At 40.9% G+C, this 27,730-nt stretch overlaps 1 protein-coding gene across 3 annotated transcripts; it reads right to left on the bottom strand.

The window, feature by feature from the left end:
- Positions 1–437: 437 nt before the first annotated feature.
- Positions 438–26,965, bottom strand: LOC133549753 (kelch-like protein 28). Of its 3 annotated transcripts, none has more exons than XM_061895503.1 (6): positions 26,763–26,965; positions 25,765–26,052; positions 25,038–25,675; positions 24,511–24,954; positions 16,060–16,268; positions 438–3,253 (listed from the first exon to the last, which is right to left on the bottom strand). In XM_061895503.1, exons 2-6 carry the CDS (start codon positions 26,050–26,052, stop codon positions 3,090–3,092), a joined length of 1,743 nt encoding a protein of 580 aa, XP_061751487.1. In that variant the 5' UTR covers positions 26,763–26,965; the 3' UTR covers positions 438–3,089. The 3 variants fall into 3 exon arrangements, with proteins under 3 accessions (XP_061751487.1, XP_061751486.1, XP_061751485.1); XM_061895502.1 differs by lacking the exon at positions 438–3,253 and adding an exon at positions 11,227–12,081 and having other exon boundaries at positions 16,056–16,268; positions 26,763–26,962; XM_061895501.1 differs by lacking the exon at positions 438–3,253 and adding an exon at positions 11,227–12,081 and having other exon boundaries at positions 26,763–26,958.
- Between the last annotated feature and the right edge of the window lie 765 nt (positions 26,966–27,730).

The raw sequence follows: 27,730 nt of genomic DNA, 5'->3' as shown, positions 1-27,730 counted from the left end.
ATTTGGAATTGCTCAATAGTCCCATCTGTAGCTAAGATAACCTAAATTCAGCATATTTACAAAATAAATTGTGCACATCTGGATGAAGCGATGAGGTGGCGACTTGTCGAGGGTGTACCCCGCCTTCCGCCCGATTGTAGCTGAGATAGGCGCCAGCGCCCCCCGCGACCCCAAAAGGGAATAAGCGGTAGAAAATAGATGGATGGATGGATGAAGCAAAAAGTTGTCTTACATCAACATGAGTGACCACAAGTGTTAAACACACGCTCTACAACAACAAATCACCTTGGCTTTTTAAAGATATACCCATTAACAGGAAGCCTTATTGCATGATCTACATGGTGTTAGCCTAAACAAAAACATAATACATACAATTTGCAATCTGAATCATTGGTTTGATAAGTGCCAATAAAGTACAGTGAAGACTTGCACAATGCTCCAATATTGTCAGCATGCTCTTTGGCAGCATGGCTAGATTTAATGCCACAATATTAAATTTAAAAAATAAAAAATTACAATTTCAGACTTTGTGGCACACATGAAAATGCTCTCAGTTCTTTGGCAAGGGGTTTAGGGGTTGCACCAAAAATAACATGCCACTGATTTGTGACAAAGCAAATAATGCAATTAACCTACAAACCCCGTTTCCATATGAGTTGGGAAATTGTGTTAGATGTAAATATAAACGGAATACAATGATTTGCAAATCCTTTTCAACCCATATTCAGTTGAATGCACTACAAAGACAAGATATTTGATGTTCAAACTCATAAACTTTTTTTTTTTTTTTTTGCGAATAATTGACTTAGAATTTCTTGGCTGCAACACGTGCCAAATTAGTTGGGAAAGGGCATGTTCACCACTGTGTTACATCACCTTTTCTTTTAAAAACACTAAATAAATTTTTTTGGAACAGAGGAAACTAATTGTTGAAGGTTTGAAAGTGGAATTCTTTCTCATTCTTATTTTATGTAGAGCTTTAGTCGTTCAACAGTCCGGGGTCTCCGCTGTTGTATTTTACGCTTCATAATGCGCCACACATTTTCGATGGGAGACAGGTCTGGACTGCAGGCGGGCCAGGAAAGTACCCGCACTCTTTTACTACGAAACCACGCTTTTGTAACACGTGGCTTGACATTGTCTTGCTGAAATAAGCAGTGGCGTCCATGATAACGTTGCTTGGATGACAACATATGTTGCACCAAAACCTGTATGGACCATTCAGCATTAATGGTGCCTTCACAGATGTGTAAGTTACCCATGCCTTGGGCACTAATGCACCCCCATACCATCACAGATGCTGGCTTTTGAACTTTGCGCCTATAACAATCCGAATGGTTATTTTCCTCTTTGTTCTGGAGCACACCACGTCCACAGTTTCAAAATATAATTTGAAATGTGGACTCGTCAGACCACAGAACACTTTTCCACTATCTTAGATGAGCTCGGGCCCAGCGAAGACAGCGGCGTTCCTTGGTGTTGTTGATAAATGGGTTTTGCTTTGCATAGCAGAATTTTAACTTGCACTTACAGATATAGCAACCAACTGCAGTTACTGACAGTGGTTTCATGAAGTGTTCCTGAGCTCATGTGGTGATCTCCTTTACACACTGATGTCGGTTTTTGATGCAGGACCGCCTGAGGGATCAAAGGTCCATAATATCAATCGCTTACGTGCAGTGATTTCTCCAGATTCTCTGAACCTTATGATGATTTTACCGACCGTTCTAAATCTGTTCGACAATTTGCTTACAAATTGGTGAACCTCGCCCAATCTTTGTTTGTAGGTGCATGTCTTACACAATACTGCAGCATGTGTTACAGTAACTGGTTTTGCATAAGAAATAAGTCTTTGATGAGTATTTCTCAACTTTATCAGTATTTATTGCCACATTTCCTAACTTCTTTGTCACGTGTTGCTGGCATCAAATTCTAAAGTTACTGATTATTTGCAAAAAAAAATGTTTATCAATTTGAACATCAAATATGTTGACTTTGTAGCATATTCAACTGAATATGGGTTAAAAATAATTAGCAAATTATAGTATTCTGTTTATATTTACATCTGACACAATTTCCCAACTCAAATGGAAACGGGGTCTGTACAACCGACCCATTGATTGTGTGTCTATGGGGTTTCGAGTAAAGACAACAACAAAAAAATCCTACATCAAATATGGTGAACAGCGGACAGCTTTGGGGTGCATGTGCTTTACGAAATGAATAACTAAGATAGTAATATAGCAGACAGGGGTTGATCCAGTTGTGTGTGGCAACACAGATCCGCAGTAGAATTCTAAAACTAGCAACAATTGGCATTGCAGACAGACCAAAGGGTGCAGAAGGGGTGAGGTTCAACAAAAATAGACATGCTCTTAAAAATGCAACAGAGGTGAATACAGAGAATGAAGCAGACAAGAGGTCAACTTCAGAATTAGCCACCTCCACACATACATATGACCCTGTGTGGTAAAACATTTACAGGCAATGCAGTAAGTATATATTTATATATATATATATATATATATATTGTATTTACACTATGCACACATTAGAGAACAGGCAGCCCTTTCTGTGAAAAAAAATATCCTAAGTCCTCATTTTGTGACGCACATATTGTGTTGCAGAAACGAGCCTCCGTTCTGCATGCAGACACCAAACAAAATACAATCCAACCCGACATGCACATACCTCTTTGAGCATACACAGACATACACACATCTACACAGCCTACAAACACATTGTCACAAGCAAACTACGGTGTTCTCCAGATGTTGAACACTTGGTCCTTGTTGCAGCAAGGAACGTTAGAAAAAAGTATTACAAAACATGGAAGAAAAAAAATGGTTAGAATAACAAAAATATTTAAATAAAAGTGACAGGTTTCTTCTCCAATCCTCTGGGAAATGGCTCCAAGTCCTCATTGTGTTCCAGCAGCCAGAGCAGAAGTGTCTTTTGTGGCCGGCAAATGATCATCAGGTCTTTTTCGTCGGCAAGAGTGCAACTCTTCTTCTCTGGGGGGAGGGGGGGGGGGGGGTATTTGTGTCTAAAAAGGTGTCTCATTAAGTGCTAACTGGATGGGCCATGGGTCAAAGGGAAGTCAGACCAAAGTTACAGCGACAGTAGATCATGCCGCTGGAGTCCAACCAGCGGTCTGAAATGGGATCGTAGCGCTGGACAGTGTTCAGGTAAGAGGATCCTGAGTGACCTCCCACCACGTACAGGTAATTTTCCACAATAGCTGAGCCAACACCTGCAAGGGAATACAATTATCAGGTACAATGTAATGTATATTTTTGATAAAGGCTAATTGTCATAGCTTTGTGTAGATTACAATTTGGTCAAATAATGTTACGGTCAATGCAGAACTTGGGGTTACATTTTGCTGACAACTAACACATCTTACATCCTTGGAGTTGGTGGTGACACTACTAAATCTTTACACTTCAAATAAGATCATATCCACAATCAAACACTGATATTTTCATGTAGTATATGTCTTAGGGATGAAATGATTGATCTATATTGCAAAAGAACAATTTATATTCCTAAATTTCTACTATATCCGTCTTGCTTTCCAGAAAATAGGTATTGATCCATGATCATTTAAAAGGGAATTGATGGATTTTATCGATAACAATAAAAAGGAAAACGGTGGATTTAGGAACAGCAGACTCTATACGAAGTTTGAACAATAAGTCTATTTCCCCGTCTTTGGCGTCATCAAAACAAAAATGGTGGATACCTACGGTGGTCTAAAAAGGTCATAACCAATGAAACCGCTACAAGACAATATCATAAATTACAACACAAAAACTTTCAGTTACAGCACAATTGCAAAAGTCACAATTAAGACAAACGACAACACAATAACAAAGTTGCAACACAACTTCAAGCCGCAATTGACGCAACGGAAGAGACAGCGCAGCAAGTTACGTATGGCAATGCATAGACTTCCGGAACACAACATGAAGCGACAACAACTGGCAGCCAAAGAGAAATCATTTAATCAGAAACAAATACTGTAAGTACAAAAAAGTCGGCTTTATGATGCGGTAACATATCAACTATCAGAGACAGCTTCAGGAAACTCTTCATTTAACGTAATGTCCTTTTTTGCAGCTTCTACACAGCTCAATCAACACAGAAAAAGGTAACGTGAAATAACAGACAGACAGAGCTTTGCTGTCTGTAACGCACGCACGCAGGCACTCATGCATACACACACCGCAAAATGAGCTAACGTTTTGCTAAAAGCTAATAAGCCGTCACCTCAAGGACTTCAAGCGAGCTGAGTTTATGTTTCTAGAACGTCAACGGGCTCATAGTGATGTTACTAGTAGTTGGCTGGGAGGTGTTTATCATAATTTGGGGAGAGTCTGCTGCCTAATGCTTACCTGCTTAACACCTATCTGCTCATCACGAAGGTGGAGCACAGACTCAATGCGCTCTGAGTACGCATTGCTGATTGGCTGTTACCGCTCTGAATACGCACTGCTGATTGGCTGTTACCGCTCTACGTGTAACCAATCAGATGGTTCTGTGGGCGGGACAATGCTGGGTGCTGCAGAGAATACTGACAGAGATAGAGGCAGAACGAAGCGGAGCAGCTTGTTAAGACTTTAGCTTCGGCGGCGGCTCTTTGTTGTTAAGGCGGCCCCCTTAGCAACAAAGCGCAGCGGAAATCCCTGGGATCAAGAAGGCTATGAGAATTAGGAAGCGAGGAGCCAACACCATCTCAGGGACGAGGGGGCAGATATACTTCCGCACACCAGGGACGCTATCAGTCATTGGAGACGTGGAGAACAAATACTGTATGGCCAAGTCGTGTAACATTTCTTTAGCAGGTAAAGCTACTCATCAAATGTTAGTCACTCTGGTTTTATTAAAAAAATACTTAAAAGTTGAAAATGTGAGCAGAAAAGGTTCCTCTTGTTAATTCAACCTAAGGTTTCGGTTGCACTTTATTAAAACAAGATGTGATGCATTAGCCATTATTTGTTTACTTACTTGTTTGTATCCATAATTCATTGGTACAAAATTTGTTTACAAAAATAAATGAGGAAATTTCACCTGCAGTGTCCAGTATTTATTTCAGTCACACTGCTTGTAATTTTATTTTTTGCTGTTACTGACTGGATTACAACTCACTGAATCGTTTTAAACATATAGCTCATCCCTGAAACATATCGGCAACCACAAATATCAAATCTGATGATTGTAAAAACAAATCTTTACACACTTCTTCATTACCAAACTATGTGCACAATTAAGATTTGATGTAATATTATATTAAATGTTTATTATTCCTATGGCTTAATGCCCAATTTTGATCAGATTGCTACAATTATCTAATAAGACCAAAAAAAAGACCCAGAAAGGTCCCATATGATTGAATGTATTAATTTATAAATTACTAATTATTGTGTTTACAGTACAAGAATCCATCCATCCATTTACTACCGCTTGTCCCGTTCGGGGTCGCGGGGGGTGCTGGAGCCTATCTCAGCTGCATTCGGGCGGAAGGCGGGTTTCATCCTGGACAAGTCGCCACCTCATCGCAGGGCCAACACAGATAGACAGACAACATTCACACTCACATTCACACACTAGGGCCAATTTAGCGTTGCCAATCAACCTATCCCCAGGTGCGGAGTAACCGGAGGGAACCCACGCATTCATGGGGAGAACATGCAATCTCCACAAAGAAAGATCCTGAGCGCAGGATCGAACCCAGGACCTCCGTATTGTGAGGCAGACGAACTAAAAGTCTACCAAAACATTAATCAACAAAATTAAAACTGGCAAAACTAGTAGAAAAAACATAGGAATTCATCATATTCCTTAGAATACGGATCAATCACTGTATTTTAAGAGCACACAGCTTGAAAAATAATGTAAACATTGTAATTGTTTTTTTGCTCAGACAGTAATGTGTTTGTCCAAGTTTAGATTGGGGTATGTCGTTTGTAACTGGGAAATACTTCAAAGTCTTTTGTTTTCATGTTAGCATTTAAAGGGATCCTATTGGCATCCCCTAAACTGCCAAGATACCTGTGGCGGTGGGGGCGTGGTCAACATGACATCATCAAGTAATTTGCAATGATGTGATTTTCTTTATAAAGACAACAAAATATTTATACATACATGTATACACACACATTATATATATATATATATATATATATATATATATATATATATATATACACTGTGTGTGTATGTTTATATATATACATACACAATATACATACACACACACACATATATATTATATATATATATATATACACACACATATATACATAAACACATATATATGTGTGTGTATGTATATAAATACATTTGCAAACATATATATATATGTATATTTATATATACATACACACATATATACATAAACACACACACACACACACACACACACACACACACATATATATATATATATATATATATATATATATGTAACATTTTGACATCCTTCACTTGATTGCAACTTCTATTATATAAATAACGACCGACCTAAGAGATGACAGGGAAAAGGACCGCCGTTTATTTATTTGCCGATATCCACTTATATTTCTCATGTATCCTTTCAATCATGTTGCCCATAAAATTTACAGATAATTCTGTTTAATTGTGACAAAAACTGCTTATTATGAGGGATTTACAATATTTTTTAAGCCGATACCAATTCCTTCCTACTTCCCAAGAATGACGAGGACCAGAAGGCGGGAACACAATACACCAGTTTTAAAATCACTGTATTGACCCCCTGTCTGCTTCAGGGTTCATTTTAAAAGTTATATTATTAGTTTTTAAATGTCCTAATGGCCTTGCGCCTTTTTATCTGTCTGACCTCCTTTTACCATACCAACCCTCGCGGATCCGGAAGTCCTCTGCCACCAGCCTTATATCTTATAGCAAAAGGCATCATTTTGCCACTATGGCCCCCACTTTTGGAACAGCCTGCGTGAGCCTCAGGACTGCAGAAACAACTGAGGAAAAAACATTTTAAAAAGACCAAAGACACACCTGTTTAATCAAGCTTCATACTGCCAATAATTTTTACTGTTATCATTTTCTATTTTATTTATTGCTATTATTACTATTGTTATTCTCTCAATGTTTTGTTTTTATTAACTCATTGTGTTTTAGATTTAAATTTACTTTCTTTACATATATTTAATTATATATGTTTCATTGCCTAGGAGATGGGGTTTGATTGTTGAAAGACCCGAAACCCCCTGTGATTCTAGGTTACATCACTGAGGATGTGTCCAGTTGCACCATTGGTGTATTTAAAAAGCTGCTTTTCTGTGACAACCAGAGACTGCCAGGAACAGTCTGGTTGACCAACAAGTAAAGATTGGTGACAGCTGAAGAGACAGAATAGACACTGGGGAACTGAGGGGTAGCATCCCGAGCTGCACCTTCTGAGAGGAAGGAACCCACAACAAGCTACGAATCCACCAACAACAAATATACCCCCAGGGATTCCCGAAGGGCTGGGGGGCAGAAGAGAGTCCCACTTGGCGGAATCAAGGGACAACAACACATGGCAATGGAAAAACGGCGACGACTATGGAATGCATATGTGGAAAGATATGCAAGAACCGACATGGCCTGCGGATCCAACCGGCCAGGATAAAGTGTATGCAAAAGGTGGTATATTCACAGCGCACAGGAACTACGCCTGGTGAGACGCAGGAAGAGCCAAGCCCAGGGTCACCCCACAGTGCCCAGAGCCTCCAGGTGATGCAATCACCAGTTGCACACAGGAAAGTGGCTCCAAGCTAGTAAGGAGAAGTGGCTCCAGTTTGATGAAGATGTTGATACCATCTTGGAAGCAACAGCCAAAGGGGACGCTGGCTGACCTCTCAAGACGATGACCATTATCATCAGCCTCACTGCAGAGGTTTGGACTACATCATGAACAATAGAGCGAGTAGGATCCAGCAGCTCAGGCTACGCTGCATAATCCGCAAGAAGCTGATGACCTTGAGGAGAGCGGAGTGGCATAGGAGGAGGAGGAAGGAAAGGTCAAGGGGGAGCACTGCCTTTCTGACGAATCCATTTGGAGTCACAAAACAGCTGCTAAGAAAGAAGCGAAGCGGTAAACTGGCCTGCTCCAAAGCTAAGGTGGACCACCACCTCAAGCAAACCTACAGTATTAGATGTAGAGAGCAAGACCTAGGCACCTGCAGGTCATTGATCAATCCACCTACACCAACGCTAGACTTTGATGGGAAAGAGCCCAGCTGCAAGGATAGTCCAGGAGAGGGTCCGAAGGGCAAGGACAAGCTCTGCTCCAGGGCCCAGTGGACTACCTTACAAGGTCTATAAGAACTGTCCAAGACTACGCTGCAGACTCTGGAAAATCCTGAAGGTGATTTGAAGGAGGGGCAAAGTAGCAGACCAGTGGAGACAGGCAGAGGGTGTGTGGATCCCAAAGGAGGAGAACTCTCAAAACATCAACCAGTTCCGATCCATTTCGTTGCTGAGCATTGAAGGGAAGTTCTTCAGCCTCATTGCCATGAGACTGACATACTACCTCCTGAAGAACTCCTACATTGATACATCAGTCCAGAAAGAAGGGATCCCAGAGGTATCTGGATGTCTGGAGCACACAGGCATGGTCACTCAGCTCATCAGGGAAGCCAGGGAGAACAAGGGGGACTTGGCTGTTCTGTGGCTGGACCTCGCAAATACTTATGGATCCATACCCCACAAGCTGGTCAATGAGTTTGCATCACATCCCAAAGAAGTTCAGAGACCTCCATCTGAGAGTCTCGTCCGGAACAACAACTTCTGACTGGCACATGCTTAAAAGGGGAACATCGCTGGCTGTACAATCTTAGTCATCTTCGTGGGCGGTATAGCTCGGTTGGTAGAGTGGCCGTGCCAGCAACTTGGGAGTTGCAGGTTTGATTCCCACTTCTGCCATCCTAGTCACTGCCGTTGTGTCCTTGGGCAAGACACTTTACCCACCTGCTCCCAGTGCCACCCACACTGGTTTAAATGTAACTTAGATATTGGGTTACACTGTGTAAAGCGCTTTGAGTCACTAGAGAAAAGCGCTATATAGATATAATTCACTTCACTTCACTTCTTTGCACTCACCATAAAAATGCTGGTGAAATCGGCAGAAGTTCAGTGTAGAGGGCCAGTCTCCAGGTCTGGAGTCCGGCCACCCATCCGATCCTTCAAGAACGACCCGACAGTGACCACTACATCTGTCCCAGGTTGTAGGTGAACCCTGAATGGCCTTCAGGGGGCGATTTCCTGGGCTCGCATGAGCTTCAAGCCGGCTAGGTCGGAGGTCCCTTGTGTTAAAGAAAGTGAAGGTTACTGGCAAGTTCTACTTCTCACTTGGCACCACCAGAATACCATCACTCACGAGGAACCTGTGAAGAGCTTGGGAAAGGGGTTCAATTGCAGCCTGAGAGACATAGCCTCCACAAAAGCGACCAACCAAGACCAGGAGACCTGGCTGGCCGTAGTGGACACATCTCGCCTTCCAGGCAAGTTCAAGGCCTGATTTACCAGCAAGGGATTCTTCCTCACATCCTCTGGCCCCCCTTGGTATACGAAGTCCCCAATTCAACGGTGGAAGTCTTTGAAATGAGGGTCAGTAGGTTCCTGCGCAGGTGCCTGGGACTGCCGCGAAGCCTGAGCATCACTGCTCTAATATGGGAAGAATAACAAGCTGAAGCTCCCCATCAGCAGCCTGAGCAAGAGTTCATAGTGACGGGGTCCAGAGAGCGCCTACAATATCAGGAATCCAGTGACCCAAAGGTTGCCCAGGCTGGGATTTAACTCAGGAAGGGGCAGAAGTGGAGAGCTGTGGATGACGCAGAGTCAAGGCTACGACGGAGGGTGTTTGTGGGAACAGTGGCGCAGGGGAGAGCTCGCTTAGGTAGCAGAAGAACACCTCGCTATGATAAGAAGCAGGGGAATAAGAAGAGGTCACTGATCCTTGAGGAGGTGCGAGCGGGAGTTGAGGAAATCTGGCAGGCTCGCGGCAACTGGGCGCCTGAACGAGATGGGAACAAGCAGCAGAGCTCTGGAAAGCCAAACACCATTGGTTAAAGTTCTTGATCCAGGCGGTCTACGACTTGCTGCAAAGTCCATCCAACCTCTTCCCCTGGGGAAAGGTGGAGACACTACCAGAGGAGAGGAACCTTGGAGCAAATTCTAAGCTGTTGTCCAAAAGCCCTGGGTGAAGGGCTTTTGGGCGGTACCACTGGCGACATGACCAGGTCATGAAAACCATAGCTGATTCCATCTGCAGGGCAGTCAGACACAGTAAGAGCCTCCGCCCAGTGAAGAGCACCGCTTTCATCAGAGCTTGGGAGAAGTCAACACAGGATGCCCGGAAAACCTCTTCTGGCCTGTTGGCAATAGCACGCAACTGGGAGCTGTCAGTTGATCTGGGCAAGCAGTTGAATTTCCCTGACGTGGTTGCCAAAACAACACTAAGGCCAGATATTGTGCTTAACCCAGTGGCCTCCAAGCAGGTAATCCTCTTGGAGCTTACAGTGCCTTGGTAGGACCGCTTGGAGGAAGCTAATAAGAGGAAGAGCGCACAGTACTCTTAACTTGTGGAGTGTCGGAGCAATGGGCGGAAAGAGACATGCAAATCCATTGAAGTGGGAAGTCAAGGGTTTGTGGGCAAATCCCTCTGCAGGGCCTACAGAATGCTTGGCATCACAGGGGCCAGCCAACGAAGGGCCATAAAGTTAGCCACTAATGCAGAAATGGCATCAGGGTGGCTGTGGATCAGGAGAGAGGTGTGGCATGTAGGGCAGTAGCGCTACCTGGACACAGACTGGAGCCTGATCAACCCTGGCTGGGTCATTAAAGGAGGGGGTCTGATTGTTAAAAGACCCAAAACCCCCTTTGATCCTAGGTTACATCACCGAGTATGTGTCCAGCTTCACCATTGGTGTATTTGGAAAGTTAATATTTTTTAGATGGCATTATTTGTTATTCTCCAGTGTGGACGCCTCATAAGGGGCATTTTTCCTCAAATCTTCCGTGCCATGCAATGTTTTCTTTCGTTGTTGCCAATAGAGCTTTGTGTTCATGTGTATTTTTGCATTTCTAATGTGTTTCATTCTCTTCTTTCTCTTGTATAAAAGCACTGCGTGTTTGCCACTTACCTGTGTATGACAAAAGTGTGGTATTAAAATCAAATCAAACTGATTTAGATAACGCAAAACTTTTTTAAATCATTTTTTATTTTTAATGAAGATTTGACTGTAGTTTGTGTACAGAAAATCAAAAAGGTGGATATGACAAACTATACGTGCAGATTTGTGTTAACCAAATATGGCATCACTACTACAGTAAAGCGACATGCACATATCCCTTTGAGCATACACACAGACATACACACATCTGCACAGCCTACAAACACATTGTCACAAGCAAACTTCTCCAGAAGTTGAACACTTGGTCCTTGTTGCAGCAAGGAACATTGGAAAAAGTATTACAAGACATGGAAGAAAAAAAAACTGGTCAGAGTAACAAAAATATTTCAATAAAAGTGACAGGTTTCTTCCCCAATCCTCTGGGAAATGGCTCCAAGTCCTCATTGTGTTCCAGCACCCAGAGCAGAAGTCTCTTTTGTGGCCGGCAAATGATCATCAGGTCTTTTTTGTCGGCACAAGAGTGCAACTCTTCTTCTCTGTAGCCACGTCACCCCGGCCTATATTCCCCATGGCTAGCTAACTAGCCCTTCACATCCATCCATCCATTCAGCAGGTCCAATGCCAATCATGCTGGTGTTTGGCAATCCTCTGCACCAGGAGGATGAATGTGGGACAGGAAGGGGATCCAACAGGGTGGGGAGAAGAGTCTTTGTGTCTTATAAAGTGTCTCATTCAGTGCTAGCTGGTTGGGCCATGGGTCAAAGGGAAGTCAGACCAAAGTTACAGCGACAGTAGATCATGCCGCTGGAGTCCAACCAGCGGTCTGAAATGGGATCGTAGCGCTGGACAGTGTTCAAGTAAAAGGATCCTGAGTGACCTCCCACCACGTACAGGTAATTTTCCACAATAGCTGAGCCAACACCTGCAAGGCAATACAATTATCAGGTACAATGTAATATATAATTTTGATCATGGTTAATTGTCATAGCTTAGTGTAGATTACAATTTGGTCAAATGTTACGGTCAATGCAGAACTTGGGGTTACATCTTGCAGCTGGTGGTGACACCACTAATTCTTTACACTTCAAATAAGACCATATCCACAATCAAACACTGATATTTTCATGTAGTATATACTCAGTGGCCTAATGGTTAGAGTGTCCGCCCTGAAATCAGTAGGTTGGGAGTTCAAACCCCGGCCGAGTCATACCAAAGACTATGAAAAAAAATGGGACCTATTACCTGTCTGCTTGACACTCAGCGTCAAGTTTGGAGATTGGGGTTAAATCACCAAAAATTATTCCCAGGCACGGCACCACTGCTGTCCACTGCTCCCCTCACCTCCCAGGGGGTGAACAAGGGGATGGGTCAAATGCAGAGGACAAATTTCACCACACCTATTGTGTGAGTGACAATCATTGGTACTTTAACTCAAAGGCCTACTGAAACCCACCACGCAGTCTGATAGTTTATACATCAATGATGAAATATTAACATTACAACACATGCCATTACGGCTTTTTTAGTTTACTAAATTACAATTTTAAATTTCCCGGGAGTTTAGTCTTGGAAACTTTGTGTAATGATGACGTGGACGCAGGACATCACGCGCTTTAGGAAGTATGAGCGCTACGCACACACACAGGTAAAAGTAGTCTGCTTTAACGGCATAATTACAAAGTATTTTGGACATCTGTGTTGCTGAATCTTTTGCAATTTGTTCAATTAATATTGGAGAAGTCACAATAGAAAAATGGAGTTGGGAAGCTTTAGCCTTTAGCCACACAAACACACGGTGATTCCTTGTTTAAAATTCCTGGAGCTGAAACTTTCCTATGGTTCAGAGCGCGGTCAAGCGAACATGGATCCTACCAAATGTCAACCAGCAGGTTTCAGTGAGAAAATTGTGGTTAAAAAGTCGCCACTTACCGGATATCAGCTGAGCTTGTGTCGTCCGTACAGCTGCCGTCGACTTCCCTGAGACACTGCGCGTCAACACACCCGTGGACGTACACCTCCGACTATCAGGTAATATTAAACTCACTAAAACACTAGCAACACATTAGAAAGATAAGGGATTTCCCAGAATTATCCTAGTAAATGTGTTTAAAAACATCGGAATACGTGCCAATGCTATCGCGTTTTTTTTTATCTCTTTTTTTTTTATCCCCTCTAGTCCGTCGCTATCAATATCCTCGAACACAAATCTTTCATCCTCGCTCAAATTAATGGGGAAATTGTTGCTTTCTCGGTCCGAATAACTTTTTGTTGGAGGCTCCCATTAAAATCAATGTGAATATGTGAGGAGCCCCCACACTTGCGAGGTCATCTGCGACTTCCGGTAAAGGCGAGGCTTTTTCAGGAAGTACCAAAAGTGGCGAACTTTATCGTCGATTTTCTCTACTAAATCCTTTCAGCAAAAATATGGCAATATCGCGAAATGATCAAGTATGACACATAGAATGGACCTGCTATTCCCGTTTAAATAAGAAAATCTCATTTCAGTAGGCCTTAACAAACAACACAATAAAGTCGCAACACAACTTCCAGCCGCAATTGACACAACGGAAGTGACAGTGCAGCAAGTTACGTATGGCAATGCATAGACTTCGGAACACAACATGAAGAGACAACTGGCAGCCAAAGAGAAAAAATTTAATCAGAAACAAATACTGAAACTACAAAATATGGATCAAGAAGGCTATGAAAATTAGGAAGCGAGGAGCCAACACCGTCAACATTGTCAACGGGGCAAAGATGCTTCTGCACACCAGGGATGCCATCAGTCATCGGAGACGCCAGGGTGGAGAACAAATACTGTATAGCCAGGTCGGGTAACATTTTTTTAGCAGGTAAAGCTACTCATCAAATGTTAGTCACTCTGGTTGTATGTGGAAAATACTTAAATGCTGAAAATGAGCCGAAAAGGTTTCCTCTTATTAATTCAAGCTTAGGTGTCAGTTGCACTTTTATTAAAACATGTGATGCATTAGTAATTATTTGTTGTTTTATTGAATCCATTATTCCTTAATACAAAATTCCTTTACAAAAAATTAAATCATTATTGGAAACTTCACCAGCAGTGTCCAGTATTTATTTCAGTCACACCGCTTGATTTTTTATTTTTTTTGTTACTGAATGGATTACCGCTCACTGAATCATTTTATACGAATAGATCGTCCCTGAAACATATCGGCAACCACAAATATCAAATCTGATCATTGTAAAAACTAATCTTTACGCACGTTTTCATTACCAAATTGTGTACAATTAATATCTCATGTAAAATTATATTAAATGCTTATTAGTCATGTAGATTTTTGCCCAATTTTGATCAGATTGCTACAATTATCTAATGATATTGTATTTACAGTAGAAGAATACCATCTACGAAAACATTAAATAACAAAATTAAAACTGACAAAAGTAGTAGAAAAACATAGGATTTCATATACTTTCCTTACTATGTTAGAGCCACTATGGACTGGACTTTCACAATATTATGTCAGACCCACTCGACATCCATTTCATCCAGTCTCCCTTGGGGGCGGGGGGGTTTACTTATTTGCACTCAATAAGTTCTCTATTTTTCTCTATTAACAGACAGGTTGGTATATGTGCATGCATGCTAAAATAATTTGCTGTTGCCATTTCTAATAAAAAGTATCGTATAGTTCTTATATCGGTCAGAAGACTCAACATGGCGGGCGAGGTAGAGACGCAGTCGAAAGGGTCTTGGCCAGAAGTGCGACTTTGGCACATAAAATAGACCACCCACAAACGGCACATTCTGAAGAGACAGAAAGCGGCTTGTATATAGTCTGTAAAACAAAATCTATGCAACATTTTCACCAAAGCACCACCATTATGTAATGTACACCACAAGGAAGTGTTTTAAATGTAGTAACAAATACTAATATGACCCCTTTAAGATTAGGTGCAAGAGCTAGCACAAGCTTGTTTCTCCAGTAAATGAGCAAAGTCACCAGTTTGTGAAATTCTTAAAGTGTGGTTATCAATCACAATTTTACAACAATTTAAATTAAAAAAGGGTGATTCTTACTGTCGGGAGTTCTATTGCAGTTTATCATTAATACAGTTTAACGTTACATCCCTCAGGGGCACGTTCACTTCAAAACAGATGAGTAAGAGCCAAGGATAATTTGCAACCGACCTATCACTACTGTCTGTTCACCACTGCATAAACGTGCACTAAACGTATGGCAACAAATTATTCATGTTGGGTTGGGTATATATCTATGAAATAATGTACATTTCTTGCGACACAAGGAAGCAAGAATTCAGGAAAATCCACTGAAATCATCAAAAGCTCTTTCTTTAAGGAAAAAAGCCTATGTGTTTACAGCATGTGGATGACAAGCCAAAAGGAAGATGGACAAGGCTAAAGAGGGAAGTGACACAGCGTGTTAGGAGCATCAAGTTAGGCTCAGTGAGAGTCATTTGCCTCACCTTTAACAAATGAATGAACATTTTAACAACAAATGCATGATTCTTAGTTAAACAATAAGTAAACCTAATAAAAGAATTGTCAGTTAATGATTTTTTGAATGACATCGATATATAAAAACAAAAAAAAGTCATGAATTCATGAACAAATGAAAAAAGAGATAAATCTCACGGTTTCTTGACTACAGGGGTTTTGTCTTGAGTTGAAATTTATTTGATTCAATTTCCTGTAAGGGTAATTACAATTCAACATGTGGTGCAGGTGAGTCTATTCAATTCAAATTCTTCTAATTGAACTCCAAAAATTACACAAGCCTGCTCCGAACAGCGCGTCATAAATAAGTGTGGTTCTGTTATTTTTAGAGGGGGAACAAAAAAAAAAAAAAAGAGTAAAAAACACAATAATTCCCTGTACTGTATGACACTTACTCACCAGTGCGTGGATCATTCATTGGTCTACAGGCTGTCCACTGGTTCTGATGGGGATCGTACCGCTCGATGCTGGACAGGTGAGAGACTCCATTGTGTCCTCCCACCACAAATATGAAACCAAGCATGACGCCAACGCCAAAGTTGATCCTCTTGTCTGCCATGGGGGCTACCATTTCCCAGGCATCCTTGCTCGGGTCGTACCGCTCCACACTGTGTAAAGATGACGCACAGTACTTTATACATACTCCTAATCCACAAGTGTAAGTGCATTTCTTTGATCCCTTAAAATGTACCATATCAATATAGAGCAGGCAATTAAGAGGGAAAAAAAAACAATACAGTTAAGACATTCAAACGCTACAAAGTTTAACTTACAATTGTGGCATATAGACATGTATTTGTTAAATCTGTTCTCACGATTGGTAACTGCTAATGATGGGTCGTACGATACCGATGCATCGATGCCTTATGAAACACAAGATGTGATAGTGTTTCTTGAAGCCTCGATGTGTGTGTCAATTTAAAAAAAAGCATGTGATCGATACAACTGTGTTAGTTGACTGTGAAGCGCCACACTGTTTATTAGGGAAGGCTTTGTTCTGCCTGCAAGTGACACCTGATAGTCCACTAAAAGACAAAGTCGGAGGACTGTCACGCCACGATTGACACCACCATCGATCTAAATGGAACTAAGTAAACAAACATTTCAAGATAATTTGAATCTTGTAGACCAAATAGTCTTTTTTTTTTGCTTGCTTATTGACTGGAATCACGGTTTTTAGATCTTTCTTGTGCAGCTATTTGTTAAAAAAATATATATATTTGCTAACAATTTATTAAATTTATACGTAAAATGTAGTGACTTTTTAATCCAATAGATTGCGAATGACCATTATGAAGCAGCAACACAAACAGTATCAGAGCAGTGTCAATAGAGCTAGTGAGTGTGCCCCAATTTCACTGAGAAATTATTTACCCATCAAAAGTAACACCATTGCTAAGATATGCCAGCCATTAATAGCTGTCTTATAGTTTTGGGTTGCCAAAACAATTATACATTGTTCCCTACTGTAAACTGCACAATTATATTTGTGGGTTTTCACTGCTTTTACAGATTTACATTTGTAATGTATTTTAATTTTTTTTTTTTAATTATTGCACTAATGAATAGCTACTAATGGACTATACACCTCTCTGGCATTATTGTTTGGCCTTGGCAGAGGGCTGTTCTCTCCTAAATGCTATTGTTTAACTTGTTTAGCAGTGACATTTTTTGACCTTGACAAGTAATTCATTTTTACGTAATTAGTATCAAATACTTGGCACCTTCCTAATTGTTTATTTTAAAATAAAAAAAACATTTGTGGTTTTATCTTTTATTTGTATCAGAAGTAAATGCAGCTATCCTTCTCTATAAAAGCTTATTACTATTGTATGATCACTTTTAGCAAAATTCAGTTTGAGTAGATTTTTGAGCTTCCTTCATAATGGCAGCCCTTCATTCAGTGGTCCTTAACGTGTTTTTCTTGAATCTGACTTAACCTCTAAAGGCCCAAGCTGTTTGTTTACATGCTGTTTTTATTTCTCTTTGCCGTTTAGGCTTATTGGACACTAATTACAATGAAAAAGTAAGAATCATATTTTTATATGATGTACTTAGTCCATAAGTAACAAACCTGTACTTCATGTTTAGTGACATGCCAATTCTTATTTTTACACTTTTTTTTCAAAAATCCATTGTATGTTATACTCTTCTGACCTCACAAGATGACACCAAAGTGTCCACATAAGGGCCATAAGACTCCGACTCAGTAGTGTACACAATTGGAAATAAGAGCTAAAAAGGTGCTGTCCACATATGTTTACACAAAGGCTTTTAGAGGTTTAGAATTTTTTTTATTTATTTTTTTTTAAATAGTGACAGGCATCTGCTAGCTTACTTTCACCCCCACTTCATGGTGACTCACACACTGTGGTAAGTCAGAGTACTACAGCACCTTGAGTATGTTTTTTCTTTATTTATTAATAAACCGATTAGCAAAAATAATCATCACATTTACATTCAATACATTAAACAGACTGACTGTTGAGTGCAAACTAGAAAGTGGTGGTGTATAAAAGTTTATATTGGACACATGCTGAAAAATAACAGCCAGTAAGCTACATCCTCAGCTTCAGTTTAGCGGGCAGGAAACCCAGCAAACCAGTCAGCTATGATATTTTTTATTTAAAAAATAAAAAGTCAAATAATTCTGATCAAACCGAAAATACATCAACAGCACCGTTTAATGAGCACATTTTTATTTTATGTTTATAATTCTTTTTTTTTTCTTTTCATAATGGCAAGAGGGGTTCTGCTTCGCGTGCCTCATAACCGCACATCGCTGCTGTATGGTAATGACAAATGTAATGTTTTAAAATCAAACACACCCACCAAGCATTACAGCAGTAAGCATTGCAGCAGTAAGCTGACGGCTTCCAAAAGTACTGTGGTTATGGTTACAAATGGAATATGTTCCATAAAGACTCACAGAAACATCAGCAATCAGGGATTGTTTTGCTTAAAGCACATGTACAAAAGCCATAGGGAGAAAAGGGGAAAATGCATCTCAAGAGAGTCTCTGTCCAAAAAGAAACTCTCAAAGGTATTCGGGAGTCTAGGAAACGAGCAACAGAGACAGTGCACACTGGAGATCCACAGCAACAGCAGAAGTCTTAAAGGCCGCAGGCACTCAATGAAACTTCAGCTACCACCATATCACTTTTGACTTCACTCATAAACGAGCACCTGGTCTTTCTCTGCAACATTTGACATCCTTCATTTAATTGCAACTTCTAACAGATTAATAACTACCGGACTTAAAAGAGATAACAGGGCAAAGGAGAGCGGTTTATTTACTTGCCGATATCCACTTCTATTTAAGTATCCTTTCAAATCATGTTCCTCATAAAATTTAAAGATAATCCTGTGATCCTGTTTAATTAGGAAAAAAATGATTAGGTATGTACAATATCTTTTAAGCCTATACCAATACCTTACTACTTCCCAAGAATGACTAGGACCAGAGGATGGGAGCACATTACACCAGTTTTAAAATCACTGCATTGGCTCCCCGTCTGCTTCAGAGTTCATTTTAAAAGTTATATTTGTTTTTAAAGAATCCTGATGGCCTTGCGCCTTTTTATCTGTTTGACCTGCTTTTACCGTACCAACCCTCATGGATCCGGAGGTCCTATGCCACTTGCCTTTTATCTTTTAGCAAAAGACAGCATTTAGCCACTATGGCCCCCACCTGTCGAACAGCAGATATGACTGAGAGAAAAACATTTTAAAAAGTCCAAAAGACACATATTTGTATTCAGGCTTTTTACTGATCGTGTAAAACTGTTTTTATTTAAATGTATCTTATTTATTGCTATTATTACTAGTATTATTCTCTCAATGTAATGTTTTTATTAATTTACTGTGTTATTTAATTTAATTTTTAACCTAAATTTAAATAAAATATGTTTCATATTATTTTTAAAGATGGCATTATTTTGTTATTCTCCAGTGTGGACGCCTCAACAGGTGGCGTTTTCCTCAAATCTTCAGTGCTATCATGCAATGTTTTTCATTGTTGCCAATAGAGCTTTGTGTGTATGTGTTTTTGCCTTTGTAATGTGTTTCCTTCTCTTCTTTCTCTTGTATAAAAGCACTGTGTGTTTGCCACTTACCTGTGTATGAAAAATGTGTGGTATTAAAATCAAATCGAAGTAATTGATTTAATAATTTTAATAAAATATTTTACAATGTTTTTTTATTTTAAATGAAGATTTGACTGTAGTTTGTGTACAGTCAATCAAAAGGTGGATGTGAGAAACTGTAAATGCAGATTTACGCGAACCAAATATGACATCACTACTACAGTAAAGCAAACATCACAGCAATAAATCAGGGAAGTTTATGTTCTGATTAGGGATATATATCGTTTAGATTTTAACCAATACTAGTAGCAAATTGGAACTCAAAAAGAACGGTGCATGTGCTTAAATGGTGCCCAAATCAATACTGAAAGGGGAACTGCACTTTTTTGGAATTTTGTCTATCATTCACAATCATTACGAAAGATATGACGGATTTATTTTTGTAATGTATTCTCTCGTAAATAAAAGTCTGCTTACAGTGGAGTAAATGCGCGGTCCTCTTTTCTCCCCCCAAAAAGCTCCAACAATACTCAATTTACATGTTACTTAAATATTAACCAAGTATTGGTGATATTGTTATTATAAGCGCCAACGCAGACAAACTATTTAACGACGCCGTGATCACAAGCTTGTGTGCCTATGTTGACAAGATTGACTGATCAGCTGCTTCCTCGTTTTCTTGCTCGTCAAACTTAATTCTAGATCATAAATAATGCCTCTCACCTGGAGAGTAGAAGGACGAAGTCGTATTCCGACAAGTGGGTACACTTCGTTTATTTAGACCCAAGAATGCCGAGAATATCAAAAGATGCTTGGTTCCAAGCCCCTTTTTCTTTGTGAGGATTATGAGTCATTCTTCATCTAAATGGGAATATATGAAATTCTTATTGGTCGCATCCTAATGACAGCCACTCTACCATAGAGGTCTGATTGGTGGGTTGCTGCAGAGATATTTGTCCGTCTGGAAGGTTCTTCTCTCTCTCTAAAAGAGGAATGATCTATCTCTGACAGAGTGACCATCAGGTTATTAGTCACCTCCCCGATTAGGGCCCTTCTTCCCCCGATAACTCAGTTTAGTCGACTGGGCAGCTCTAGGAAGAGTCCAGGTGGTTCCAAGCTTCTTTCATTTACAGATGATAGAGACCGACCGCTGTGCTCATGGGGACCTGCAAGGAGCAGATATTTTTCTGTATCCTTCCAAAGATTCGTGCCGCGAGACAATCCTGTCTCGGAGGTCTACAGACAATTCCTTCGACTTCATTCTTAGTTTATGCTCTGCATGCACTGTAAAGTGTGAGACCTTACATATAGTAGACCTGTGTGTTTCCAAATCATGCCCAACTAACTGAATTTACCACAGGTGGACTCCAATTAAGGTGTAGGAACATGATCTCACTCCCAAGCTTCATGGCAAAGGTAGATATTCTTATGTACATGTGACTTTTGTTTTTTTCCAAATAAATTTGAAAAAAAATCCTTTTTTTCTTTAATTTAAAAAGAACATTTTCACATTGTTAGTTTATTGTATATATAATTTTGAGGAAAAATAATTTATTATATATTGGAATATGGCTGTAACATAACAAAAGGTGGAAAAGGTGGAGCACCGAGTACCTCCCGGATGCACAGTTGTAATGTTTGATAATCAAAATTCCGGGTGTTCCTGAATGCAACATCACTCACAGTGAATTCAAGAGGAAGTGATGTGTAGTTTTTCATCATGTCAACTGGGTAAGCTAGCGCTACAATGCCAGTGTTAAAGTCGCAATAAAGTGAAAAATAAAGGCGTCAGACTGTTTGCTGCTGTCCGGAGGTTACATTACTTACAAGAATGTTACTTGCACAATTTTACCGCCAAGCCCTGCATTCACTTAGTAGGACCAATAGCTTCTTCTTTTTCAGTGTGGATACCAGGGACTGTGAGGTCTGATGTGTCAAAGCTAGGTGATTTTTCCCCTTTCCTCGCAAAGTACGGTAGGTGTTTGGTTTTTTTACCTTTCCTCGCAAAGTTTTTGCGGGGCATTTGGTTTGGGTGGCACAAGGGATGTCTTACAAGGATGAGTAGTAAAGTCCCGCAAGACGAAGGCCATGTTTGTTTATACATTGAGGTCCTATGATCCTATGTTTAAAACAGCCAACGAGGTAGGAGCAATTGATTTGTTCACCCAAACCCAGTGCTTCTCAAATATATTCTGTTATGCCCCCAAGGAAAAATGAAAAATATTTCACCCCCCACTGTCACTATAAATAGCATAATTTGTCTATAAAATTGTTAACTATACCTCTGCATAACATTGTAAGCTAATTAACATTAAAGGAACACCCGTCTTTCATCTCCCACCGCTACATATGCTTCGTCATATTCTGTCTGATAAGGCAAAAAAACAGCATGTTCCAAGGTCACACGTGCCCCCGCTGGCATCACATTGCATCTCCCCCCCCACACATTATTTGAGAAAGACTGCCCTAACAATCAACGAATAATCTCATTAAAGCGTTTTTTTTGGGGGGGGGGCTCAGGGGTTGGATTATGTGACACCATAATTCCCAATAACTATTGTCCACCTCTACCTATTACAAACCCTGTTTCCATACAAATTGGGAAATTGTGTTAGATGTAAAAATAAACGGAATACATCCATCCATTTCCTACCGCTTATGCCCTTTGGGGTCGCTGGTGCCTATCTAAGCTACAATCGGGCAGAAGGCGGGGTACACCCTGGACAAGTCACCACCTCATCGCAGGGCCAACATAGGTAGACAGACAACATCCACACACTAGGGCCAATTTTAGTGTTGCCAATCAACATATCCCCAGGTTCATGTCTTTGGAAGTGGGAGGAAGCCGAAGTACCCGGAGGGAACCCACGCAGTCACGAGAAGGACATGCAAACTCCACACAGAAAGAGCCAGAGCCCGGGATTGAACCCGGGACTACTCAGGACCTTCGTATTGTGAAGCAGACGCACTAACCCCTCTGCCACCGTAAGGCACAAATGGAATACAGAGATTTGCAAATAATTCTCAACCCATATTCAGTTGAATATGGTACAAAGACAACATATTTGATGTTTAAACTGATAAACGTTTGTTTTTTTTGCAAATAATCATTAACTTTAGAATTTGATGCCAGCAACACGTGACAAAGAAGTTGGGAAAGCTGGCAATAAATACTGATAAAGTTGAGGAATGCTCATCAAACACTTATTTGGAACATCCCACAGATGTGCAGGCTAATTGGGAACAGGTGGGTGCCATGATTGGGTATAAAACAGCTTCCCAAAAAATGTTCAGTCTTTCACAAGAAAGTATGGGGCGAGGTACACCCCTTTGTCCACAACTGCGTGAGCAAATAGTCAAACAGTTTAAGAACAACATTTCTCAAAGTGCAATTGCAAGAAATTTCGAGATTTCAACATCTACGGTCCATAATATCATCAAAAGTTTCAGAGAATCTGGAGAAGTCACTCCACGTAAGTGGCATGGCCGGAAACAAACATTGAATGACCGTGACCTTCGATCCCCCAGACGGCACTGTAACAAAAAACGACATCAATCTCTAAAGGATGTCACCACACGGGCTCAGGAACCCTTCAAAAAACCACTGTCACCAAATACAGTTTGTCGCTACATCTGTAAGTGCAAGTGCAAAGCGAAAGCCATTTATCAACAACATCCAGAAACGCCCCCGGCCGGCTTCTCTGGGCCCGAGATCATCTAAGATGGACTGATGCAAAGTGGAAAAAAGTGTTCTGACGAGTCCACATTTCAAATTGTTTTTGGAAATATTCGACATCATGTCATCCGGACCAAAGGGGAAGCGAACCATCCAGACTGTTTTTGACGCAAAGTTCAAAAGCCAGCATCTGTGATGGTATGGGGGTGCATTAATGCCCAAGGCATGGGTAACTTACACATCTGTGAAAGCACCATTAATGCTGAAAGGTACATACAGGTTTTGGAACAACATATGCTGCCATCTAAGCGCCGTCTTTTTCATGGACACACCTGCTTTTTTCAGCAAGACAATACCAAGCCACATTCAGCACGTGTTACAACAGAGTGGCTTCGTTAAAAAAAAAAAAAATGCGGGTACTTTCATGGCCCGCCTGCAGTCCAGACCTGTCTCCCATTGAAAATGTGTGGCGCATTCTGAAGCATAAAACACGACAGCGGAGACCCCGGACTGTTGAACGACTGAAGCTCTACATAAAACAAGAATGGGAAAGAATTCAACTTTTAAAGCTTCAACAATTAGTTTCCTCAGTTCCCAAACATTTACTGAGTGTTGTTAAAAGAAAAGGTGATGTAACACAGTGGTGAACATGCCCTTTCCCAGCTACTTTGGCACGTGTTGCAGCCATGAAATTCTAAGTTAATTATTATTTGCAAAAAAAAAAGTTTATGAGTTTGAACATCAAATATCTTATCTTTGTAGTGCATTCAATTGAATATGGGTTGAAAAGAATTTGCAAATAATTGAATTCCGTTTATATTTACATCTAACACAATTTCCCAACTCATATGGAAACGGGGTTTGTAATTTATTATATAAATCGCTGGCTTACTTTTTTCCTCCTAGGCGGGTATTTGAGGAGAGGCATACCACTACTTGATTAAATAAAATAGATATAGTCCTGATTAGAATGTACTATTAATACTTCTATGACTAACTGCTTTTGTATATTATACATCATAGCGGTGTTGGTTTCTTAAATACACAAGGAAAACGGACCCCTCAAAATTTAGACAACCGCAACAGTACCTGTTCATATGCGCTGGTCCATATCCTCCAATGGCATACACCATGCCGTCTAGCACAGCAGTGGCAAAGCAACTGCGAGATTTGGTCATGGGCGCCACAGGTTGCCACTCCTTCAACTTGGGGACGTATTTTTCCCCAGACTGGAGGTAATATTGGCCATCGTAGCCTCCCAGTGCGTACAGCTCTCCGGCCAGGACCACTACCCCAAGTGTGCTGCGACACTCTGCCATATGCTCTACCGAAGACCAGGTGTTGCTTTCTGGGTCCCAGCTCTCCACTGTGCTTTCATGTCTCCTGTAGCTGATGCCCTGACGCATGTGTGTCGCGATGCCGCCCACCACGTACACCTTATGGTCAAGCACCGCCACTCCAAACTCGTACCTGGGTACGCTGAGAGGAGCTAGTCCTATCCATGAGTCTTTTTGAGGGAAATACATTTCCATGCTGCCAGAGAAAAGGTACAAGACACATTAAGATTTGATTTAATACAATTGAGAAAATGTAGACATTATATTAAGAGTTATTACCTTTCTAAGGTGGCAAACAGTCCAGCCTTGCCTCCTACTGCCAGCAGCACCTTCGGGGCACACCTGGGTCGTGCAGACAGGACAGTCTGATACGACAACCGGTGCTCAGGCATAAAATGATATTTGAGGGCCTCGTTTAGCAGGTGCTTGCATGCGTGGTCATCTCGTATAAGGTGGTTGGCTTCATATAAACGAGTGAGAAATTTGACGCTGAGGAGTGGAAGGCGCACACAGTGCAGCAGCTGAGCTAAATGTTGTTGTCGTTCAGTTACATCATATTTAATCCACGACTCTAGGGCATAAAAAACTGTCTCCTCTGTCACCACTTTAAGGCAGTCATTGGACACAATTTCATCCAACTCAGCTCTTGTTAGTTCAAAAAATTCCTCGGTCTGACAAACTTCCTCAAAATTTTCACAGATGAACTTAGTTGCAGCCAGGCACAAATCATGACAGCCATACGTCTCTGCAAAGCGGGAAATGCCGATACAGTTCCCAGCATCCAGCTGACTCTTTAAGAAGGAGCAGCATTCCTTTAGTACTAGCTTGACCTGCAGTAGATTGGCTGCTGGCAGCAGAGATTCCACAGTTTCCTGGGAGATAAATACTGTGCCAGTGTAAGCATACTCAACAATTGCCTACATGGAATAAAAAATAAATTAAAAAGTCATTAGTAAAAACTACAACATAAATTGGTGAATACATTTTTAACTGGCTCCAAGCCTACCTGCAAGGCAGTCTCGTCAATGCATTGGAATTCGACTTCAGCCGTCTCCTTTTCGGACAAGTTACCCGTGAACATGGCTTTGAAGTAAGGGCTGATGCTGGCCAGCACTACTTTGTGGGCATGGATCTTGGCGTCACCCACACGGAGCACAATGTCACATAGTTCATGATCTTTCCGTAAGAGCTGAAGGCCTTGCAGCAGCTGTTCAGAATGAAGACCTTGCAGCAGCTGTTCAGAATGTGGCCGTGTGAGACGGGCAAACATATAGGCCTGGTCCTGTTGATCCATCTGACACGACAACGGAAGTACATAAATTAGTGCAATGTTGACATTTTGTACCATGAGTGTTATTGTTTAGCAGTAAGTCAATTGTTTTAAAAATGATCGTATGTGAGAAGCCTAAAGAATATTATCAAAATGTATACCATGATGAAAACACACCACATATTAGGAAACTATGCTTTGCTCCCAGATATTGATAGTTACATTGCAGCAAAGCATTGGTTCTAGCTTCTATGCAAGCATGATCAGTCAGTGCTAACGATGTTAATCAACCGTAATAATAGCCAAACGTCAGTGGATTTTCTGCCACAATGCAAAGAGCGGATTTTTTTTAAAGGCATTATTGGTATGATTGCATGATAAAAATCAAATAATCACAGCCATGCTAGATTTACACCAGTAGATGCTACTGCGCTAGCAAGCATACAGGGTACATTCAAACACGGACGATTTTAGCATTAAAACGTTCCTGCTGACTGTACGTTGGCACTTGCACTGACATTATGAATCTTCACAAATATTACATAGCGGTAAAAAAACGAATTATATTTCGGTATTCGGCACACAGTAGAAAATAGCTGATAAAAATAAAGACGGGTAGTAGCTGCATCATTGATTGATATACACAGTAACATGGCTGACTGACACCAAACATAACGTTTTGGTTAGTTGTCCGCGAATGACTTGCGTTGTGTTGGGACACAAGTAAAACCAACCTGGAACGTAATGTCCGCCTGGTTAGCCGCTGTGGTATTCAATTCTGCAGTGATGGAGTTCAGCAGTAACGACGAGTGGAAACCCCGGGCGCCAATAAGGAAAACAAGCAATTGCCAAGCTAGCTACAACGCTACAGATGAGCTCTTTAAATAAACGAGTGAGTAAACAGCACGCACACGCTTCCGCTACTTTCAAAATAAAAGCTGTTCATGTTTGCCATCAAAGCCTTCCTGTAAATAAAGCGGGAGGTGTGGTAACATTTCTCTGGGTTCCTGCTCATGTAGGAGTTGTGGGGAATGAATTAGCTGATAGATACGCAAAATAAGCAACCGCTAAAACAGAAGTAAACATGGAGATTAAGCACAGTAAAGAAGAAGTGAAGAGCATAATTAAGATAGAACACAATAAAAAGTGACAGGATAATTGGAATAAGGAAACAAAGGGTAGAGAGTATTACAAAGTCCAGAGGAGAGTAGGTGTAATGAGAGGAGGGGGTAGAAATAGGAAGGAAGAATACATTATTACTAGAATGAGATTAGGACATACATATCTAAATAGTTCACTAAAATTGATAGGAAAACATACTACAAACATCCCAAAACAAGCTAGTCGGGTTACTTTTAGACCTCCACCCCAGGGTACACCTCACTCCAACCCACTTCTCCAAAGTGGGCTGGCTCAGGGTGGAGGAGAGAGTAAAACAACTTGCACTGAGCCTAGTTTATAAAATCCGCTACACCTCCCTGATACCGAAGTACATGTCAAAGTACTTCCTTATCATAAATGACCGCCATAACCACAACACCAGGGGGAGCTCCACAAACCACGTTAAGCCCAGATTTAAATCTAACAAAGGTCTTAACTCATTCTCTTTCTATGCCACATCAATGTGGAATGCACTCCCAACAGGTGTAAAAATAAGTGCATCTCTATATTCCTTCAAAACCGCTCTAAAACAACACCTCCA

This window comes from Nerophis ophidion, linkage group LG03, assembly GCF_033978795.1.
Source record: "Nerophis ophidion isolate RoL-2023_Sa linkage group LG03, RoL_Noph_v1.0, whole genome shotgun sequence".
In the NCBI taxonomy this organism is placed as follows: Eukaryota; Metazoa; Chordata; class Actinopteri; order Syngnathiformes; family Syngnathidae; genus Nerophis; species Nerophis ophidion.
The sequence above is the reverse complement of the archived record's forward strand: the minus strand, read 5'-3'. Positions and strand labels throughout refer to the sequence as shown.

Bases quoted from the DNA above. Each gene is read 5' to 3' on its own strand.
- LOC133549753 (XM_061895503.1), bottom strand. From the start codon at position 26,052: ATGGATCAACAGGACCAGGCCTATATGTTTGCCCGTCTCACACGGCCA. The intron at 24,955-25,037 runs GTAATAACTCTT...TTTCTCTGGCAG, and splicing joins CTGTTTGCCACCTTAGAAAG to CATGGAAATGTATTTCCCTC. The intron at 16,269-24,510 runs GTACTGTTGCGG...ATCTTTACACAG, and splicing joins GGACCAGCGCATATGAACAG to TGTGGAGCGGTACGACCCGA.